Genomic DNA, 21,525 nt, shown 5'->3' on the forward strand with positions numbered 1-21,525 from the left:
CTGATTAACTTCCCTGGTCTTGGACTTGATAAGCTATTGTAAAAAATCTGTACCTTCTGTGAAGATCCAAACAAATCGTCATTTTCATCATCTTCATCTCCAAACAGAGGATCAGCTACAAAATACATAACATGAACATGAATTGTTCAGAATATCAAACAGAGATAAATCATTATAAACATACATGTCCATGTACATAAATGCATCAATAGCATACATGATCTTGGTTGATTTAAAAAAGCATAATGCATATTATATCAAAATTTTCAACAAATCAAATATAAAACTGCATATGTACATAAATTTTAAGAGTACAAGAGGCCCATGGGCCTTACAGGTCACCTGAGTATCGTGTAACAACTTTCAAATAATTAAATGGTTCGTGTTTTACCCCAGAGGCCATGAAATTCACAATTCACAATTTTGAAAGAGGCACCATTGCTTATCACAATTATAAACTTAGCATGCTTACTCTATTTACTTAATACCCAGAGGTAGATCAGAGTAACAAAAGAAAATGCACTTCCACTTTATAACCAGTTGTGCACCTCACCCCAAAGGAACCACTGACCCTGGGACCTTATATTTCAAAATTTTGTGAATTTTATTATAAAATGGTTGATTAATACTAAAGAGCAGATTTCAAAGCATTAATTTATTTTCAGACTTTGTAACTCCCCCCCCTCCCCCGACCCAAGGGGCATAAAAAATAACCATTTTGCTAGATGCACCTTTCTTCATCACAAATATATATATACTTGGATCATTGGCATAAAACCCAGGAGCAAAGGAATAGATTTTCAAAGAATTAATGCATTTTCACTATATAATCTATAGACATCCCCCCTTACACCAGAACCCCTGACCCTGGGGCCATAAAATTCACAATTTTGGTAGAGGCACTCTTTTTCAGCATAAATGTGTACTTATTTAGTTTAGTTAATACCCAGAAGCAAAGAAGAAGATTTTCAAAGAATAATGCATTTTCACTATATAATCAATAGAGCCCCACCCTAACACCAGAACCCCTGACCCTGGGGCCATAAAATTCACAATGTTCGAAGAGGCACTCTTGCTCAACATAACTATGTACTTAGTTAGTTTACTTAATACCCAAAAGCAGAGAAGAAGATTTTCAAAGAAATAATGCATTTTCACTATATAATCTATATAGCCCCACCCTAGCACAAGAACCCCTGACCCTGGGGCCATGAATTTCACAATTTTGGTAGAGGACTCAATGCTCATTACATTCATGCCAACAGTTTGACTGCTTGATGTCCAGGAGTAAAGAAGATTTTTAAAGATTGCAATAATTTTGGTGGTTTTGACCCCACCCCTCAGGCCCCACTGGGGCGGGGACCATAAAATTCATAATTTTTGTTCCCCTTCAGCCATAGATGCTGTATACCAAATTTGGTTGAAATTGGTTCAGTGGTTTCAGCTAAGAAGCTGAAAATGTTCAAATGTTAACACAAGACGCACGATGAGGGACGAAATCAGATAGCAATAGGTCACCTGAGTTACTCAGGTGACCTAAAAACTGAATGCCAGATTTTGTGACAGATTTCAAACTTCAGTTATTTCAATGAAAATATAGGATATAAAAATAGCTTACCAGATTTTGCCCTAGTTTCTTTTTTGGGTTCCTCCAGGGGAGGGGGTTCTGGTCTGTCTGATGTATCATCTTCATCAGATTCTCCTCTCATTGGAGGGCTCTCAGCCTTGACCTCTTTTGGTGGTGGGGTCACATCCTTGACCTCTTTCTTTCCTTTGTTTTTCAGAGCAGCCATTGGGTCAAATCCTCCAAACATTGACACACCTCCCACTGGTTTTTTGGGTTTGGTTTCCTTAGGCTGCAAGATTTTAAGGGATTTACAGTGAGTTTAAAAGTTCGATTTAACAATTCTCTACAGAAAACAAGGCTGAATATATATACCGTAAATCACTTTTTCTTCGCGAGAACTTTATTTTCGCGTAATTACACGAGACAGTGTAATAGTACTCCTTAGTATTATATGGAGCAATAACCACAATATGTGAAAATTTTGTCTCGCTTATCAAGAAACAATGCCTTTCTCACGAAGATAAGGTGTCACGAAAATTTAGTGATCTACAGTAGCATAGCTTACACAAAGCAACCAAACAACATTGTTATTTGTAGGTTACTACAAAAAAAGGAAGTACACTGTAAGTTTTTACAAATCTATACATGTCACAAATATCACAGTTTTTCTAGCATTGAGTATTGCCATAATTTCAATGATTTACATTTGCTATAATTGAAGGAGGAACAAAGCAATTTTTTTCTGAATTGCTTTAGAACCTTCATAAACACATATCATAGAAAGAGATCAGTTCATGTTATGTATAAAATGGCCCTGTAGATTTACCAATTGATTGATTAACACTTGATGTTCAATTTGAAGCATTAAGATAAAATAGAGACTTAGTGCTTTCATTTCCAATTAACAAGAGGCCCATGGGCCTTATAGGTCACCTGAGCATTATGCAACAACTTTCCAGTGATTGAATTTGATTCATGTTTCAATCCAGATGCTATGGCATGCACAATTTTGAAACAGGCACCATTGATCATCATAACAATACACTTAGCAGTTGCTTAGTTTGTTTACTTAATACCCATAGGCAGAGTAGGGGAACAAAAATGCATTTCAAGTAATCAGTAATATTCAGCATGATCAGTAATGTGGCTATGCCCCAATCACACATGAACCCCTGACCCTGAGGCCTAGATCCACACATTGCACAATTTTTGAAAAGGCACCCTTGCTTTTCAAAAATATTTGACTAATACCAAGGAGCAGATTTCAAACAATTCATCCAGTTTCAGTATATAAGTACAGCCCCCCCTCCTTTATGGTACCCCTGACCCTGGGGCCTTGAAATTCACAATTCTGGAAGATTAGGACCCTTGCTCATCATAACTATATAGGTAGTTCATCTGCTTAATACAGCAGAGAAGAAAACTTTCAAAGATTTAATGTATTTTCACCATATAATCAATAGAGCCCTGCCCTATCACTAGAACCCCTGACCCTAGGGCCATAAAATTCACAATTTTGGAAGAGGTATTCTTGCTCATCATAACTATGTAATTAGTTTATTTCATTCCTAGGAGCAGAAAAGAATTTTTTTCAAAAAATTCATGTATTTTCAATAAATAATCAATAGCGCCCTGCCTTAACACTAGAACCCCTGACCCTGGGGCCATAAAATTCACAATTTTGGTAGAGGCACTCTTGCTCATCATAACTATGCACTTAGTTAGTTTATTTAATACCCAGGAGCAGAGAAGAAGATTTTCAAAGAATTCATGTAATTTCACTATATAATCTATAGGGCCCCCCCCTTACACCAGAACCCCTGACCCTGGGGCCATAAAATTCACAATTTTGGTAGAGGCACTCTTGCTCATCATAACTATGCACTTAGTTAGTTTATTTAATACCCAGGAGCAGAGAAGAAGATTTTCAAAGAATTCATGTAATTTCACTATATAATCTATAGAGCCGCACCCTAACACCAGAACCCCTGACCCTGGGGCCATAAAATTCACAATTTTGGTAGAGGCACTCTTGCTCATCATAATTATGCACTTAGTTAGTTTATTTAATACCCAGGAGCAGAGAAGAAGATTTTCAAAGAATTCATGTATTTTCACTATATAATCATAGACCCCACCCCCTTACACCAGAACCCCTAACCCTGGGGCCATAAAATTCACAATTTTGGTAGAGGCACTCTTGCTCATCATAACTATGCACTTAGTTAGTTTATTTAATACCAGGAGCACAGAAGAAGATTTTCAAAGAATTCATGTAATTTCACTATATAATCTATAGAGCCCCACCCTAACACCAGAACCCCTGACCCTGGGGCCATAAAATTCACAATTTTGGTAGAGGCACTCTTGCTCATCATAACTATGTACTTAGTTAGTTTATTTAATACCCAGGAGCAGAGAAGAAGATTTTCAAAGAATTCATGTATTTTCACTATATAAATAGACCCCACCCCCCTTACACCAGAACCCCTGACCCTGGGGCCATAAAATTCACAATTTTGGTAGAGGCACTCTTGCTCATCATAACTATGCACTTAGTTAGTTTATTTAATACCCAGGAGCAGAGAAGAAGATTTTCAAAGAATTCATGTAATTTCACTATATAATCTATAGACATCCCCCCTTACACCAGAACCCCTGACCCTGGGGCCATAAAATTCACAATTTTGGTAGAGGCACTTTTTCATAACTATGCACTTAGTTAGTTTATTTAATACCCAGGAGCAGAGAAGAAGATTTTCAAAGAATTCATGTAATTTCACTATATAATCTAAAAAACCCTAACACCAGAACCCCTGACCCTGGGGCCATAAAATTCACAATTTTGGTAGAGGCACTCTTGCTCATCATAATTATGCACTTAGTTAGTTTATTTAATACCCAGGAGCAGAGAAGAAGATTTTCAAAGAATTCATGTATTTTCACTATATAATCTATAGACCCCACCCCCTTACACCAGAACCCCTGACCCTGGGGCCATAAAATTCACAATTTTGGTAGAGGCACTCTTGCTCATCATAACTATGCATTTAGTTAGTTTATTTAATACCAGGAGCACAGAAGAAGATTTTCAAAGAATTCATGTAATTTCACTATATAAAAAACCCTAACACCAGAACCCCTGACCTTGGGGCCATAAAATTCACAATTTTGGTAGAGGCACTCTTGCTCATCATAACTATGTACTTAGTTAGTTTATTTAATACCCAGGAGCAGAGCAGAAGATTTTCAAAGAATTCATGTATTTTCACTATATAATCTATAGACCCCACCCCCCTTACACCAGAACCCCTAACCCTGGGGCCATAAAATTCACAATTTTGGTAGAGGCACTCTTCAATCATTATAACTATGCACTTAGTTAGTTTATTTAATACCCAGGAGCAGAGAAGAAGATTTCTCAAAGAATTCATGTAATTTCACTATTATATTCTATAGAGCACCGCCCTAACACCAGAACCCCTGACCCTGGGGCCATAAAATTCACAATTTTGGTAGAGGCACTCTTGCTCATCATAACTATGTACTTAGTAGGTTTATTTAATACCCAGTAGCAGAGAAGAAGATTTTCAAAGAAATAATGCATTTTCACTATATAATCTATTTAGCTCCGCCCTAGCACTAGATCCCCTGGGCCATGAACTTCACAATTTTGGTAAAGGACTCAATGCTGATTACAATCATGCAAACAGTTTGACTGCTTGATGTCCAGGAGTAAAGAAGAAGATTTTTAAAGATTGCACTAATTTTAGTGGTTTTTGCCCCACCCCCCAGGCCCCAGGGGGGCAGGGACCATGAAATTCACAATTTTTGTTCCCCTTTACCCATAGATGCTTTATGCCAAATTTGGTTGAAATTGGTTCAGTGGTTTCAGCTAAGAAGCTGAAAATGTTTAAATGTTAACGCACGATGAACGACGACGGACGAAAAGTGATAGCAATAGGTCACCTGAGTTTACTCAGGTGACCTAAAAATTTCTCCTAAACGTCCAGGTCTTGGAGAACTGGCCTTTTGAATATGCAATGTTCTTGAAGTTTATGGTAAATAGGTATATTTGAGTACTTTCAATGAAGAAAAATAATATGCGCGCACTCTCTGATCTAAAAAAAAAAACGTGTCTTTTAATCATAAGAAACAGATCTATCATTTACTAGTTTCATATTTTAGATCAGCGGTTGCGCTCTGTATCAAATATTGAAAAATATCTTTAAAAATTGTCCGTTTTTGTAGACTTTTTCAGAATATGAGGAAACTGACGCATTTCGTGACGTCATAATGCATTGACTAGTCAGAAAATTACGTCATTTTTTAAAGATACGCAATCACTAAAGATCTAAGTGATAAGCGCATTTTTAACTAAAACTAAGCAGTTTCAGTTTATCAGAAATTCATAGGGCCAAATAAGGCAAAGATGAACCTTGTTCTTTATACTGATTACATTCCTCAAAAGTCTTAAAATGTGAGCTCCTTTATTTGCAATTCTTCAGTTTGAAACCCTTCTCTGACTATTAATTTTCATGACTGAGACAACAAAAAATATAAATATTTGCAAGTGTGGCGGTCAGCCGGGTTCGATCACTGGTGGCCAGATAGCTCAGTTGGTAGAGCACCTGACCAGAGTTTCAGGGGGCCAGGGTTCAAATCCTGGTGTGGTCTGCTGCATTTTTACTCTCCCGTTACATCTGGTGCCATGCCATGCACTGGAATTGACAGGTGAAAGACCTGCCAGGGATGAGCCTGGGTTGGGGTCTTTGGAGGGCCAAAGACCTTTAAGGAGGGAGGAATGTGGCAGTCAGCCGGGTTCGATCGCCAGTGGCCAGGTAGCTCAGTTGGTAGAGCACCTGACCGGAGTTTCAGGGGGCTCGGGTTCGAATCCCGGTTTGGTCCGCTGCATTTTCTCCTCTCCCGTTACACAAGCAAAGGAAGGCCACTGACTCACAAAATTCATGGATTTTCCTCCTATATGTTGGTTTTTATTTTTTTCCCCTTCTATATGTTTTAAAAATAGAAATGGTCTGAAACATATGAATCAGAAAGGCCATTAATTAGTACTTGCCTTCTCTGGAGTATCAGTAGATTCTTCTGTGGTTACTCCTCCAACATCTACAGAATCAGTCTTTGTTGTCTAAAACAAAGCACAATCATCAGTCATTAGTTCTGTTTATGTTTATACACTGTGCATGAAATCAAACTTTAGATAATTTTTATATCTCCACTGAGCTTTTGACTGAAAAGTTAAGTTTCTGAACTTAGTGAGTAAAAAAAGTAAAATACTTTGTCCAATATTTAGACAGAGCATGCAAAAAAAATCTTTGTTGACTTAATTTGTTTATATGCATGTTTACCTGGGTGGTACCAAATAGACCCACATCCTCCTCCTCAAACAGTTTAGGGGCAGCGGGTTTAGCTGCTGACTCCTTGTTCTGTAAACAACATAAAAACTAATATAATTGATACATGTACTTGAAAAAAAAAACCCAGATTATCTGACAACAAAAAATTGAACCCCCCTTCCCCCCAAACTTTTTTTTTTAAAAATCCAAGATTTAGCATAAATAAAAGCAAAAGCAAGAGACAAAAAAAAAAAAACTCCCAGCATTTTGTTTTTGTTCAAAAATGACTGCTCAATCATTTTGACACTAGATGGTTTACTCTTTTTAATAGTGGAGGAGAAAACATAGAAATTGTGTAGAGTCTTCATATATATATATATGCAAATATATTTGCTAATTAATAACGAAACAACTGACTTACCACCTTATGTGTAGACTGACTATTTTAGGTATACATGTAGACTTACCGTTTTTGTTGCTGTCTTCTGTTGATTAAAGATGTCCACTCCTGGAGACTCCTCCTCTCCAAACATGTCATCTCCATCAGCAAACAAATCCTTGGCCTGTATCAAACAATCAAAACTTTCTTTTTAAAATTTAATCTTTTCATGGCACTTGATCCCACCTCTGATGTTTCGGAGATCCGTGTTTGCCCTGCTCCTATTTTGTATTGTTTTATGGACTTCGATATTGAATACTGTTCGTTATCTTCATATCGTTCTTTCAACAATTATATAATTGGATAGATTAAAATATGTGTACTACAGTAAAACATGATTACAGCAAATGTAATTGAAATGAATTCACATTTATAAAGCATAGTGATTTTTATTCCTTGTATTTTTGAAACCTACGATGAATTATGGAAAATAGCAACGAAAAAAGTTTCAAAAGAATTTTCCATTTACGTTTGCTAATGGAATAAACTCAGCATTATGGTACAATATGCAAATGAATGTGTATTTCAATTGCAAACAATATATTGAGAAATGCTAAAAAACCTAAGTCAGACAAAATGTACAAGTGCTTATACATGTATTATAATTTTACATGTAGTAAGTATGAACTTTTTTTTTATCTCACCTTGTTTGCACCAGCAGGTTTAGTTGTAGCTGTTTTACTTGAGGGAGCCCCAAATATATCCCCCTCCTCTTCTTCTTCATCATCATCAAACAAGGACAAAGGTTTACTGGATTTAGCTGTCTCTGCCTTCTTCTCAGGTTCCTGAAATATTTTTGATTATGGATCTTTTCATGTACTTATTTTTAATCTGAATAATTTATATGTAGCTATAGAGCTCAGAAGTCAGGATACAGCTAGTTAAAATAAAACTGTACCTTTACAACTGGTTTGTCTTTCTTTGGCAAGATATCCTCTCCAAACAGAGCTACTCCTCCTACAGGCTTCTTTTTCCCACTGAAACATTAAATATGAAATGTATTTCAAAATCTGTATATTGTTAAATATTCTGACTGAACAAAAATCAAAAGCTTTCATATATATTCTGCATAATAATTCATTTTTTTTGTCCCATTATGGTACATGTATATATGGTGAAAAAAAAATGAAGTGTAAATGTAGCAGTTTATTTTACTGTACATTCGAGATTGTGATTTATTTTTAAGTTATACAGTTGAACACTGATTTGAGTATTGGAAACATGTTTCTAAATAAGCACCTGTCTTTCGGTTTAGCAAATAAATCATCTTCTTCATCATCAAACAAACCACCTGATTGCTGAGGTTTCTACAAAATATAATGAAAATAAATTTAGGTTTAAAATATTTTTCAAATGTTTCATTAATTTACCAAAATCGAAAATATCAATGAATCTTATTACAAGTGTTGAGAAATAAAATTGAAATTGTTCACAACTACCCATAACTTTAAATCACTCAAAAATTTCATAATACACAATGTCTACATATTCCATAAAGTTCCACCAGGGATTCTGTCAACTAACCTTTTCTGCTGTTTTCTTTGTAGGTTTTGAGGAAAACAAGTCACCATCGTCATCCTCAAACAAGGACTTTGTAGGTTTAGCTTTTGATTTACTGGAAAGAAAAGTTATTCGACATTTAAAACAACTTGTCTATTATTTTCTTTCACATATAATACATAAATTCCAGTTACATGTACTTTTCTATATATCCATACCAAACATGCAAACTACCAATTTATAACACATATGTACTGTATTAGGAATGAAAGTCCAAATACACGTACTTTTCAAAAGCTATATAAGATAATCTTACCACAACATTTACCTTAGTTTATGTATATGAACAGTAGGAGATACCTGTCTGCCCTTGGTTTGGCTGTAGCAGCAAACAAAGCATTATCATCCCCCTCATCATCAAACAGGCTGTTACTGGACGGACTCGGGCTGGGCTTGTTAAACTTACTGACCCCAGGGGCCTTGGAGGCAGAATTTATAGAAGTCACTGATTGGCTGGATTTAACACTGGCAGTCCTTGGTTTCTCCTCCTCTGACCACTCATTATCTTCCTGAAAAAAACAATCAAAATTCACTTATGAAAACCACTCCTTTCTGTTCAGTGATGCTAAATGTAACTTTTTGATTTCTATTTGGAATGATTACTGGGGGTTCTACAGACAATACAAGAAATATTCCATATTTTTCAGTAAAACAACAAATGATTTTATATATCTGTCAGATGGTGTCACAAACCTCATCAGATTCTGGTTTTCTCTGTTTTTTGATGGCAGCAGCCAGTGGATTTGCTCCCCCTCCAAACATAGGGACAGCACCAGGGGGAAGCTGACAAAACAAAGCCACATTCACATGTACAGCCATTTACTGAATATGCATGTAAGAATTCACTGATTTTTTTTAAGGGGGGCAGGAAATTGATACAAGACAATTTATTTTTTGATAGAGTGGTTTTCAAAGAAAAAAATCACTTTATCTGAATCATCAATACTGAAAGCTTACTTTCTTTTTGTTTTCCTGTTTGACAGGAGGAGCTGTTTCCTCTTTCTTTGGTTCCTCCTCCTTCTTCTCAGAGAATAAATCTTCCTCTTCTTCCTCCTCATCAAACAGGCCTCCTCCTCCACCACCAGTCTCTACAGTAAAATAAAGTACTCTTTTTATTTCATGGATACATACACAGGTATGTACTACTTGTCAATGAGTATGTTTTTACATGTACATTCCTCAGATGCACAACATTCATATGGGCATACATACACATGAACGTAAGGAAGATATGCAATTTACATGCTTACAAAGTGAGAATTGACAAATGGCCCCAATATTAAATAGGTTCAATTAAGATCTCTGCCCCTCTACAAGCATATTTTTTAAAATGTACATGTATAAAACTATCCATTGTATAGATATTTTTTCTTAGTTTGTATATCTTCCCTACCTTTTTTCTTCGGTTTTTCTGTGGTAGTTTTTGGAGCAACTGAAGCGAAGAGGTCATCTTCCTCATCCTCGTTGTCAAACAGACCTCCTCCTCCTCCTGAAGGGGCTTTAGACGGAGGCTTCTTCTTCTCTGTTGTTTTCTTTTCACTGAACATATCGTCCTCATCATCTTCAAGTAAAAAAGAACTTCAGTAAGGAAATGTGTACTTGACTTTACATTATAAATTGTAACTATACACTTCTATTCAAATTTCAACTTTACTTTAGTAGCCATATTCATTCCATTCATAAGACCATATTTCAAGACAAATTGATCCTCATCTTGAAACGTTTTTCCATAGCCATGTTAAGTCTGTTTTGATATAAAATCAAGAGGCCCATGGGCCACATCGCTCACCTGAGTAACTTGGGTGATGCAGTTCTTTAGCAGATTTCCCCTCTTGCTATACCTATCGTGCCCCCCCCCTACCCCCTCCCCTTATATGATTTTAATACTTTAGAATCTACACTACCCAAGGATGCTTCCACATAAGTTTCAGCTTTCCTGGCTCAGTGGTTCTTGAGAAGAAGATTTTCAAAGATTTGTTCTATATATTTCTATGTAAAACTTGCATTCCCTATTGTGGCCCCGCCCTACCCCCGGGGGTCATGATTTTAACAATTTACTATCTACACTATCCAAGGATGCTTCCACATAAGTTTTAGCTTTCCTGGCTCAGTGGTTCTTGAGAAGAAGATTTTTAAAGATTTGTTCTATATATTTCTATGTAAAACTTGCATTCTATATTGTGGCCCCGCCCTACCCCCCGGGGGTCATGATTTTAACAATTTAATATCTACACTACCCAAGGATGCTTCCACATAAGTTTCAGCTTTCCTGGCTCAGTGGTTCTTGAGAAGAAGATTTTTAAAGATTTGTTCTATATATTTCTATGTAAAACTTGCATTCCCTATTGTGGCCCCGCCCTACCCCCGGGGGTCATGATTTTAACAATTTACTATCTACACTACTTAAGGATGCTTCCACATAAGTTTCAGCTTTCCTGGCTCAGTGGTTCTTGAGAAGAAGATTTTTAAAGATTTGTTCTATATATTTCTATGTAAAACTTGCATTCCCTATTGTGGCCCCACCCTACCCCCGGGGGTCATGATTTTAACAATTTAATATCTACACTACTTAAGGATGCTTCCACATAAGTTTCAGCTTTCCTGGCTCAGTGGTTCTTGAGAAGAAGATTTTTAAAGATTTGTTTTATATATCTCTATGTAAAACTTGCATTCCCTATTGTGGCCCCGCCCTACCCCCGGGGGTCATGATTTCAACAATTTACTATCTACACTACCCAAGGATGCTTCCACATAAGTTTCAGCTTTCCTGGCTCAGTGGTTCTTGAGAAGAAGATTTTTAAAGATTTGTTCTATATATTTCTATGTAAAACTTGCATTCCCTATTGCAGCGATGCCCAACCCCGGGGGTCATGATATTATCAATTTAATATCTACACTACCCAAGGATGCTTCCATATAAGTTTCAGCTTTCCTGGCCCAGTGGTTCTTAAGAAGAAGTTTTTTTAATGACCCCACCCTATTTTTGTCTTTTCTTGATTATCTCCCCTTGGAAGGAAACCTGGCCCTTTATTTTAACAATTTATACTCCCCCTCACCCAAGGATGCTTTGTACCAAGTTTGGTTAAATTTGGTCCATTGGTTCTTGAGAAGAAGTCGAAAATGTGAAAAGTTTACAGACGGACGGACGGACGGACAGCTAGACGGACAGATGGACGACGGACAAAATGTGATTAGAAAAGCTCACTTGAGCCTTTGGCTCAGGTGAGCTAAAAAGGTTCCATTCTTTACCTTCCCCAAACATAGGGACACCCCCTTTAGGCTTCTTACTGCTACTAGATTTCTTTCTTTCCTTGGGTTTTTCTGCAAAGATTATACAAGATTATTTAGGATATTTTGTGGAAAAATCTAGTTTCTGCAATGTTAAAACTTTTCATAGGGTCTTTGGGCTTTAGCATAAATTTACTGTTTAGCGGGTTATTTTAGCGGGGTGTTAATTTTGGCTTATTTTGGCATTTTGATTGTAGCCCATTAAAATCTTATTCGCTAAAATACCATGGTATTCAGTACTCTTCTTAGGTGTTCATCTGCAAAGGGCTGAAACCCTGTATCCACTAAAATAAATTACGCCAAAATTATTGGCATACCTTTGAGGAGGCAAACATCAAATTTTACACCAGCCAAGAAAACCGCTATACGGTGTGTTATTCCATTGTCCAAATAAATTTCCAAGTGTAGTATTTTCAACATATTAAATTCCTAAGCATTTAAAATTGCACCAGTTAAGTTTGTAAAATTAAATGTAATTGAAACATCCATCAAAGAAATCCATTGAAATTGGATGACTGTAGAAATTACTTATTACATAATTTTACAATCAACAAATATTCAACTACTGAGAATAATGTAAAAGTGTACATTCTTGTTTAGGGGTTTATTTTGTCACATGTACATCTACCTTCCTCTTCCTCCTTGTCTGATTCTATTACTTTCTTTGAGGTTTTCCTCTCTGAAACACTTTCTGAAAACAAATCTCCCTGAAAAGTGAAAAAAGAAAATTATGAAACCGCCTGATCTACTTTAACCACCATTTACTTTGTGTTTAAATTAGTTAAAAAAAATGCGTATACTGACCTCCTCTTCCTCACTGTCATCAAACAGTCCTTTACTTTTCCCAGAGAAAAGCCCCCCTTTGTTACCAAACGGAGAATCCTCTTCTTCTTCCTCAGCAGGAAACGGCTCCTCTTCTACAAAAGTGGTCATTTAGTATCAAGGTCTACTATTCCATTTACTGATAAATACTTATATAGGATTACAGAAGTTATGTGTTCTTTATGTCTTACATTGAATAATTACTGTATTGTACTTATAGAAAAATAACCTAGGGTAAGACTTCGATAATTTTTGTATTAGCTGCTTTGCCACTGCTGTGAAGTATTTTTTTCTCCTTTTCCCTTTTGACAATTCCTAACATAATCATTTTCAAAGATACTCACCAACTTTTTCCTTCTTTTTAGATTTTGTTTTAGAACTACTTGTTGATTCTTTCTTTTCTCGCTTTTTCTTTTCTGTAAATATCAAAAAAACAGAAAACATGAAAAAGTTTGTAAAGTTAACAAATAAACTAAATCTAGATAATTTATTGACAACAAAATAACAACATTTAAAAGCAACATCCAGAAAACTGCCCACCTTTAGTCTTGGTTTCTCTGCTCTCCTTGACTGGTTCTCCTTCCTCGTCACTCTCTTGTGCTGGTGGTGGGCCACCGCCCCCTAATTTTTTGGCTAATTCTGAGGCAAAATCCATGGGGGCTGAGGGTTTCTGTATAATGTTAATTAGACACTGTTGTATAAGGAAATGCTAAACAAAATTTGTATCATCTGTAATTTATAACATTAAGGCATAAACTCTATTAGAAATCCAACCATGAATATGTTTCCTGAATTGTCTTTAAAGATAAATAAATTATTCTTAAGTATGTACATCTAAACATATAATATGATACCCTTAATTTGACAAATCTTTTATATGTATACATGTATTTTCAAATCAAATAGATGTAAGATTTTCACAATAAGTACATAGAAAGTGATTCTTCCTCTTATACAATGTTCAATGCAGAGATATGTCAATTTTTATTTATTTTAACCAAAATTAGTCCATTAGTCACTCAATGTTGGTATATTTTTCTTCCTTTTAGAAGAATCTTTTCCTTGTATATTAGTTAAAACAAACACACTTCTCCATGACCATGAATTCTCAAAAACAATTATTTTTGTACATGTACCTGGTACAAGTTTTTTTTAACAAAAAACACTCTTTATCTTTCACAGTGTATATTATATCAAATGAGTATCAGATGTATATTTCATATAATTTTATAAGTTTAATGTCACCATGTTGAAGTCAGTTAACCTATATCACTGAGTTCACTAAATTTATTTCACAGAATTCATTAACAAAATCTCCTACCTAAATTTTGAAGTAGGTCCTAACTTCTTTTGAGTTAAGTACTAACTAACTTTGGGGAAAGTTTCCAACTCACCTTTGGGGGGAAGTTCCTAACTTATTTTTGGGATAGGTCTTAACCTACATTTGGGGTAACTTAATTGAATTTAAAAAATATTTTTCTTAAAAAATAATTATAAAAAGATTGGACAGCAGGCATTCTCTCCATAACTTATTTTGGGTGTAAGTCCTAGTTTTCGTTTCAGATCTAACTTACTTTTGGGACAAGTTTAGACTTATTTTCAGGGTAAGTCCTGACTTACTTTTGGGGTAAATCCTGACTTCCTTTTAGTCTACGTCCTGAAATGGGGTAAGTTGTCACTTACTTTTGGGGTAGGCTCCTCTTCTTCTTCCTCCTCCTCCTCAGATCCTGACACACTTTCCTTTTCATTCTCCTCCCCAAACAAATCACTGCCTTCTGACTCTGACTCCTGTATAAAAAAAAAAGACAAGTAACATTTATCTGAAGTGCTAATTGATGGTTTTGTCAATTACACATTGTCTTTTACGAAACATCTGTAATGAAATCAGAATATAGATGAAAAGAGTAACATTTGAAGTTTCCATTATTTTATAAAATGGTAAAGTGTCATGATAATATTTCACAAATAATAATAGCACAATTCAAAGTGAATGATTTTAATTTTATTTTTTACATCATTTTTCACATCTTCAAAAATCTGAATTAAAAAAAGATAGCTGGTTGTTTATAAGAATTATAATATTTTAAAGTCATTTCTTCATGTTCGGTTCTGGAACATATGGCTAAATATAAATATTTTTGCAAGGATTCCATGTGTTTTTTGTTGATCTAATGTTGAAGAAAGCTAAAAAGAAACCGAGTAAGAGATGGCTAGGCCTAATTCTTGACATTTCTATTTTTTCTTATTTGTTATAATCAACTTACAATGACATTCTTCCCTCTGCTATTTTTTTTTCTGAGAACTACTTATCCTTAAGATGATATGCTCTTCAAAAAATGATTGCTTTGAATTATTACTTAACACAAGTAGGTCAAGGACCATTATAAATAAGGGAGGGGCAATGGAACTCTCAAGATTTCTAACATCTTCAAACATGCTTAACAAATCATGAAAATGGTCTGGGTTTTTTTTTTTGAATAGTGTGAATTAAATGTGGAATCAAATGAATTTGATACAAATCAAACTATCAGATTATAAAATAAGTTTAATTACTGTTACAGTATTATCAATCTCATATGCAGAAAACTCCAACATTGTTAAAGTCTCTCTCTTTCAGTCTAAATATAGAAAAACTCTCATGCTTGCCCTTTATTTGGCATTCATTATCAAGCAGTGAAAGAATTGTGTTCATTATAAATGGGGCTTTGTTGGTGCAAAACAATTACAACTTTTGTACGAGGTACATATTGAAACAACTACTGCTTGTGTTTGTGTAAAAAGGTCTTCTGTCAATTTTCATTTAATTTGGAAGTTTTTCAACTATAATATCTTGTTTAAAAAGATGTGCAATTATACAGGCTGTTTTATATCTAAAGTTTTATGATTGGGGGTGGGTGGGTGGTTAAAATTGATGAGAAAGGTTTAAGTGTAATTATGTTTGACGTCTTTATTAACAAGATTACATTAGGTTTTGACAAAATGCTGCAGCTGGGTGAGGGAGGTGGAAGCTTTAACACAATGGATTTCAAAGGTTGGGAGTGGTTTACATTACAAACCTCAGAATAACGATGTTTGACAGGTTTTACTGAACCTGATTCTTCCTCACTCTCTGATGTCTAAGAATAACATGTATATTATGCAAAGTGTAAACAACAAATAACCACAGTATTGTGAATTTATGACAAATTCAATTTATTTATGGCAAATTCAATTTATATTTGTTCACTTCATTTATGCAAACTCATTTTCAGCAAAATTTTATATTAAAGAAAAGTTTTTCAAATTTTGGAAGTTTTTGCTTCAAAAAATATATAAAAGAAAAGGCCTTACGGGTCACCTAAGTATAAAACAACTCTGTATTTAAAGGATCCAGAATGGCAATTATATAAAAAAGCAAATTATTTAGCTGATAGAGGAAGCCATGTTGCTCTACAAAAAGAGAAATAGAGCAAGGAAGGATCAACAGTCTGGTATAGTAGACTCTTAAAGTAGATCTACTTTCTTGCATCTTGATGTACATGTATTTGTCAACACTATTACATTAACTATACTCCCATTTGTCACTAACCAATAAGCTTACAGATAAATTCAAAATGATGCATTTTAATTGTTTGGTCAAAAGAGCCCTGCCTTTAAACCCCTGATCCAGGTAGCATGAATTACTCAATTTTGGAAAAGGAACCTTTGCATATTTTATCTATGTACTTAATATTAGTCTGCGAAATATACAAGGGGAGAAAATTATTTTGAATAAATGATCCGTAGAGCTCAGCCCAAACATCAAAACCTCTAACCAGGGGCCATGAATTTCGCAATTTTAAAAGAAGACGCATTGCTTATTATTATCATGCTAACCTAGTATGAATGCTTTATGTTAAGAAGTAAAGAATACTTCTGAAAATTGCAAGACCTGGGGAGACAGAGAATATGAAATCAAAATGTTTGTTTCCACTTTACCAAAAGACGCTATATACCAGGTAAAACTAGTTTAGTTCTTCAAGAGGAGAAACTGATGTTTTTTTTTAAAATTTACTAACTAGACATAACGATGAATTAAATCAGATAGTAAGAGGTCACCTAGTCACAAATGATTCTATGTATACAGTCTTCTCACCTCCTCTGAGGACTCTGATTTCTCCTCTTCCTCCTCTTCTTTCTCAGATTCACTCTCACTCAGGCTGCCATGGTCACTCTCCTCTTCTTCTACAAACAAAGACAAAAACACATGCTGAGAATACTTATACCACACACCCACATACTAGTGATAATGCTACCAGAGAAAATTCAGTGTGTTACTCTCTTAGTCACACACTCATGACAGCATGAAATAAAAATTCACTCAAATATATAAGAATTAATTTATAATCAATAGAAAAAAAACCCTATTTTTTATGTATAATCTTGACCTTAAAAGTTCTAAAAATAGAGCAATACCTGATTCCTCTTCAGCCAGGCCAACAGAATCATCCTCCATAAACTTGGGAGTTCCAATCATTAAGGGAAGTAATCTGTTAATATATGGATCCTGCAAAATAAAGGGGAGGTAAATGAATAATATACCGTGACACTAAGATCCAGGATAACAAGTGTTACTACATGTATTTGTAACACATAATACATAACTAGGATGTCCAAGTATTGTGGCAAGAAATTGACACATTTTCTCTTCCTCATTACACATGATCCAAGCATCAAATACATGTAATTAAACAAAATATAAACATTACAAAAACACACAAGCCAAGGTCTTTCGGTGAAGAATTTACAAATTGAAAATCATTTTGAAGACAGTAATGGCTAAATAAACCTAGAAAACTGTGTACAGTACACAATTTATTAACAGCTTTAACATGACAAGCATACTATTAAAAATAATCAGGTGCCTAATACTCAGTAAATTGAAAAAAAAGTAATTTTAAAAATATTTTTGAATCATAAACACCTCAAAATCAAAATTTACAATTTTCAAGATCAATTGGTTGAGCAAAGGTTCTGAAAAATATTCAAGTAAGAAATATAACCACTTAAGAAAAGAACAAACCATGAAAATTGTCAATAAATGAATCTACAATAAGGCCTTCTGACACACTTTACCTTAGCCTCCAGTAGGGGGTCTCCTCTGTTACTGCTTACCTTAGCCTCCAGTAGGGGGTCTGCCCTGTATCCTGCCTACCTTAGCCTCCAGTAGGGGGTCCGCTCTCTGACATTGCCTACCTTAGCCTCCAGTAGGGGGTCTGCCCTGTATCCTGCGTACCTTAGCCTCCAGTAGGGGGTCTGCCCTGTATCCTGCCTACCTTAGCCTCCAGTAGGGGGTCTGCCCTGTATCCTGCCTACCTTAGCCTCCAGTAGGGGGTCTGCCCTGTATCCTGCCTACCTTAGCCTCCAGTAGGGGGTCTGCCCTGTATCCTGCGTACCTTAGCCTCCAGTAGGGGGTCTGCCCTGTATCCTGCGTACCTTAGCCTCCAGTAGAGGGTCGGCCCTCTATACTGCCTACCTTAGCCTCCAGTAGGGGGTCCGCTCTCTGACATTGCCTACCTTAGCCTCCAGTAGGGGGTCTGCCCTGTATCCTGCCTACCTTAGCCTCCAGTAGGGGGTCTGCCCTGTATCCTGCCTACCTTAGCCTCCAGTAGGGGGTCAGCCCTGTATCCTGCCTACCTTAGCCTCCAGTAGGGGGTCTGCCCTGTATCCTGCCTACCTTAGCCTCCAGTAGGGGGTCCGCCCTCTGATTCTGCCTACCTTAGCCTCCAGTAGGGGGTCTGCCCTGTATCCTGTCTCCTCCTCCTCGGAGTCAGAGTCTGCCACGTGACTGTCCAGCTGTTCAAAGGCCTGGTCAATCACATTAATCCCCAGCTCCAGGGCCTCCTTGACCTTGGGTATCAGTTCTGACTCCCGCTGTTCTCTGGTCTTCTCTTTCTCTTCTGTTCCTTCCCCAGCTTTGGCTGTTTCCTCTTGACTGACATCTTCATCATAAACTCTCTATAAATAGTTCCATTAAAAAAAATCTTAAACATGGAAGACTTAGGAATCTTAAAAAATTATTTTTAACCACCATGTATAGTGTATTTAGCTTTAATTTCAATTTACAGTGTACACAGAAATGCTAGAGGGACCAATTTTGACTGAATGTGGTAACCAATTGTACATCACTACATGTTTAATAGATCTTAAAGTTACTAATAAAGTGAGCCTTACATTTTCTACAAATTGGGTGTTTGCCAGCATAATAAAATCATTGAAGACATTGTTAGCTCTTACACCAGTCATCTGAAACAGAATAGCATAATTAACAACACTTTCATAAAGTTGAGTCAAGAGTGCATGATATTGTAACTAGATAGGAGAAAATACAACAGATCCTAGCAACAGTAAGCAAACCTGTCTGACTCTCACAATATTTTATTAAAGGTTCAGTGTTCAGTACCTTGTTATTAATGTTCTAATAGAATGGAACATGCTATCTTAATGAAAATTCTTATATAAAAAACTAGTGTCTTCTCCTTGATAGAAGTTAAATGCTATCAATATTGAGACCTAGCCATAAAAAAAAAAAGAAAAAGAAATATGAGTTGGAAAAAAATCCTGAAAGTTTTCTGCATTTCAAACTTAACCAGAAAAATGCTATACTTGCTTATTTTTGAAAAAGAAAAGGCATTTTTTTTTACCTTAGAATCGTGCATTAATCCATCAACTTCTTTTTCAATTTCATGTACACGTGAAATCATCTTCTGTGAAAAATCCTTTAAATACAGCAACAACTGAAAAGAAAATACCACAATATTCAATATCCAAATTCTTCATATGAAAGAAAAATACTCAAAAACATGTAAAGCATATATGTGTAAATTTCTCTAGAGTCAATAATTGGTTCAAATATAGTAAACCTCCCTCTAAAACTTAGAAAAATTTACAGTAACATTAGTTATTATCATAGGATCAAATTTCTGTGGTTTGAGGAACTTTTACTGTTACAGAAAGATTCGATCCATTTTTAAAGGAGAAACAATACACTGCAGTGTGAAATTTTCACATCTGTGGAAAATTTGAAATTGAGGGACTGTTCATACCAAGAAAACAACAAATTAAACTCCCCAAAAATTAGTGATTTCAAAGAGATGTTACATGAATAGGTTTTCGGAATGAATGATTTTGTGTCATCACAATTTTGCTCAGTCATATTAGCCATAATAAATTTTTTTATAGATCTACACAACCCAAACAATTATTTTAATTATTTTATGAAGTAAATGGTCAAACAGGAATGAATTATTACCCCTGCATCTCCAGACAGTGACCAGTTGGTTGCCTCTTTTCTCATCTCCTCCACAGTCCAAGGCCTCTCCCATGGTTTGCTCCCATCTGCAGCCATCTGTAAAAAAAAAATCATGTTATATATTCGTATCTCTTATTTCACTGTCTCCAACTGGAGTTACTTTTCGACACTTGTGGACTGAATTAAATGCCTATCTCACAATTTATCGATAGCACAATGCATCTTGTACTCAACAATATTGATGAAAAGAAATCACCACTCCACATTTTAATACAAGACAAGTTGCAAGATTTTAAAATGCACAAACTTAATGAAAACAAATCCTGACAGATCAAATATTTTCATCGGATTGTATATTTTATAAAGGAACAATATAAAACAATGTTGATGAGTATCAAAAGTATTGCACTATTGATAAATAGTGTACTGAGTCTGACATTTAATTCGGTTTGCAAGTATCTAATATCAACTCAAGAATACCACCTCTGGTTGGAGGCGGCAAATTCCCAGTTTTTTCAATGACCACAGTTCTGATGTTTTCCTGGCACATAAAATATCATGAAAAGTGCCAGGAAAACATCAGATATTTCGGACTAGTTATGCTTCAGAATTTTGCATAGAAGTGCGTCACAGTGCTCTGGGGACCTTAGTATTTACATTTACTGTCTGCTTCTTTTTGAACCTTGGTTTGAGAAAAAAAAATAAATCATCATTGTAACCATTGTATCAATTTGTTTACATTGATAAATGAATTGGGATTTATTTGATGAAATTTATAATTGGGTTTACTTCAAATATCATCTTAATGTACCTAAACAATAAAAACAAATGTCAAGTTTTAACCATGTTAAATGTTTCAACTCAATACCAAGATGTGGAAACTTAATGCCGAATATCTGACTGAACTGGAACAATTCTTCCTATAAACATGGCAAATCTTGCTTGAGGAAATTCGAAATACAATCTTTCAAGTGCAAGATTCGAATAATTTAAAAGACAGAGAAATCGTAAAAGGAAATAGTCTTGATTCAGATTAAATATAAATAACTATATGAAAATTAAGTGTCTTATTTCAATTTTAAATTGTTACCGAGGCAGAATTCGACGTCGTCTGCGATGTATCTGCTGGGGGAGGTTCTACGTCCGCCATTGTTTATGTGTAGAATTGTCACATGATATTGACTTCCGTTTTCTTTTTCAAACGTCCTTGGTGGGCGGATCCAAG

At 35.5% G+C, this 21,525-nt stretch overlaps 1 protein-coding gene across 1 annotated transcript in view; it reads right to left on the reverse strand.

Annotated features, from left to right (window-relative positions):
- Positions 1 to 21,525, reverse strand: part of LOC134249330 (WASH complex subunit 2C-like) — a 29,234-nt gene extending 7,709 nt beyond the window's left edge. Inside the window, 27 exon segments of the mRNA XM_062731690.1 lie at positions 54 to 115; positions 1,619 to 1,856; positions 6,645 to 6,713; positions 6,934 to 7,011; positions 7,389 to 7,484; positions 8,005 to 8,145; positions 8,259 to 8,337; positions 8,600 to 8,667; positions 8,885 to 8,975; positions 9,221 to 9,429; positions 9,614 to 9,703; positions 9,878 to 10,008; positions 10,314 to 10,481; positions 12,170 to 12,241; positions 12,837 to 12,915; positions 13,013 to 13,125; positions 13,375 to 13,446; positions 13,571 to 13,700; positions 14,714 to 14,818; positions 16,087 to 16,146; positions 17,145 to 17,233; positions 17,465 to 17,555; positions 18,767 to 19,006; positions 19,223 to 19,294; positions 19,693 to 19,785; positions 20,301 to 20,396; positions 21,391 to 21,525. Of these exon segments, the coding sequence (XP_062587674.1) occupies positions 54 to 115; positions 1,619 to 1,856; positions 6,645 to 6,713; positions 6,934 to 7,011; positions 7,389 to 7,484; positions 8,005 to 8,145; positions 8,259 to 8,337; positions 8,600 to 8,667; positions 8,885 to 8,975; positions 9,221 to 9,429; positions 9,614 to 9,703; positions 9,878 to 10,008; positions 10,314 to 10,481; positions 12,170 to 12,241; positions 12,837 to 12,915; positions 13,013 to 13,125; positions 13,375 to 13,446; positions 13,571 to 13,700; positions 14,714 to 14,818; positions 16,087 to 16,146; positions 17,145 to 17,233; positions 17,465 to 17,555; positions 18,767 to 19,006; positions 19,223 to 19,294; positions 19,693 to 19,785; positions 20,301 to 20,396; positions 21,391 to 21,450 (2,892 nt within the window). The 5' untranslated portion in view covers positions 21,451 to 21,525.

Source organism: Saccostrea cucullata, unplaced genomic scaffold, assembly GCF_032062105.1.
Source record: "Saccostrea cucullata isolate Sc308-1 unplaced genomic scaffold, CSIRO_AGI_Scuc_v1 ctg561, whole genome shotgun sequence".
Taxonomy (NCBI): Eukaryota; Metazoa; Mollusca; class Bivalvia; order Ostreida; family Ostreidae; genus Saccostrea; species Saccostrea cuccullata.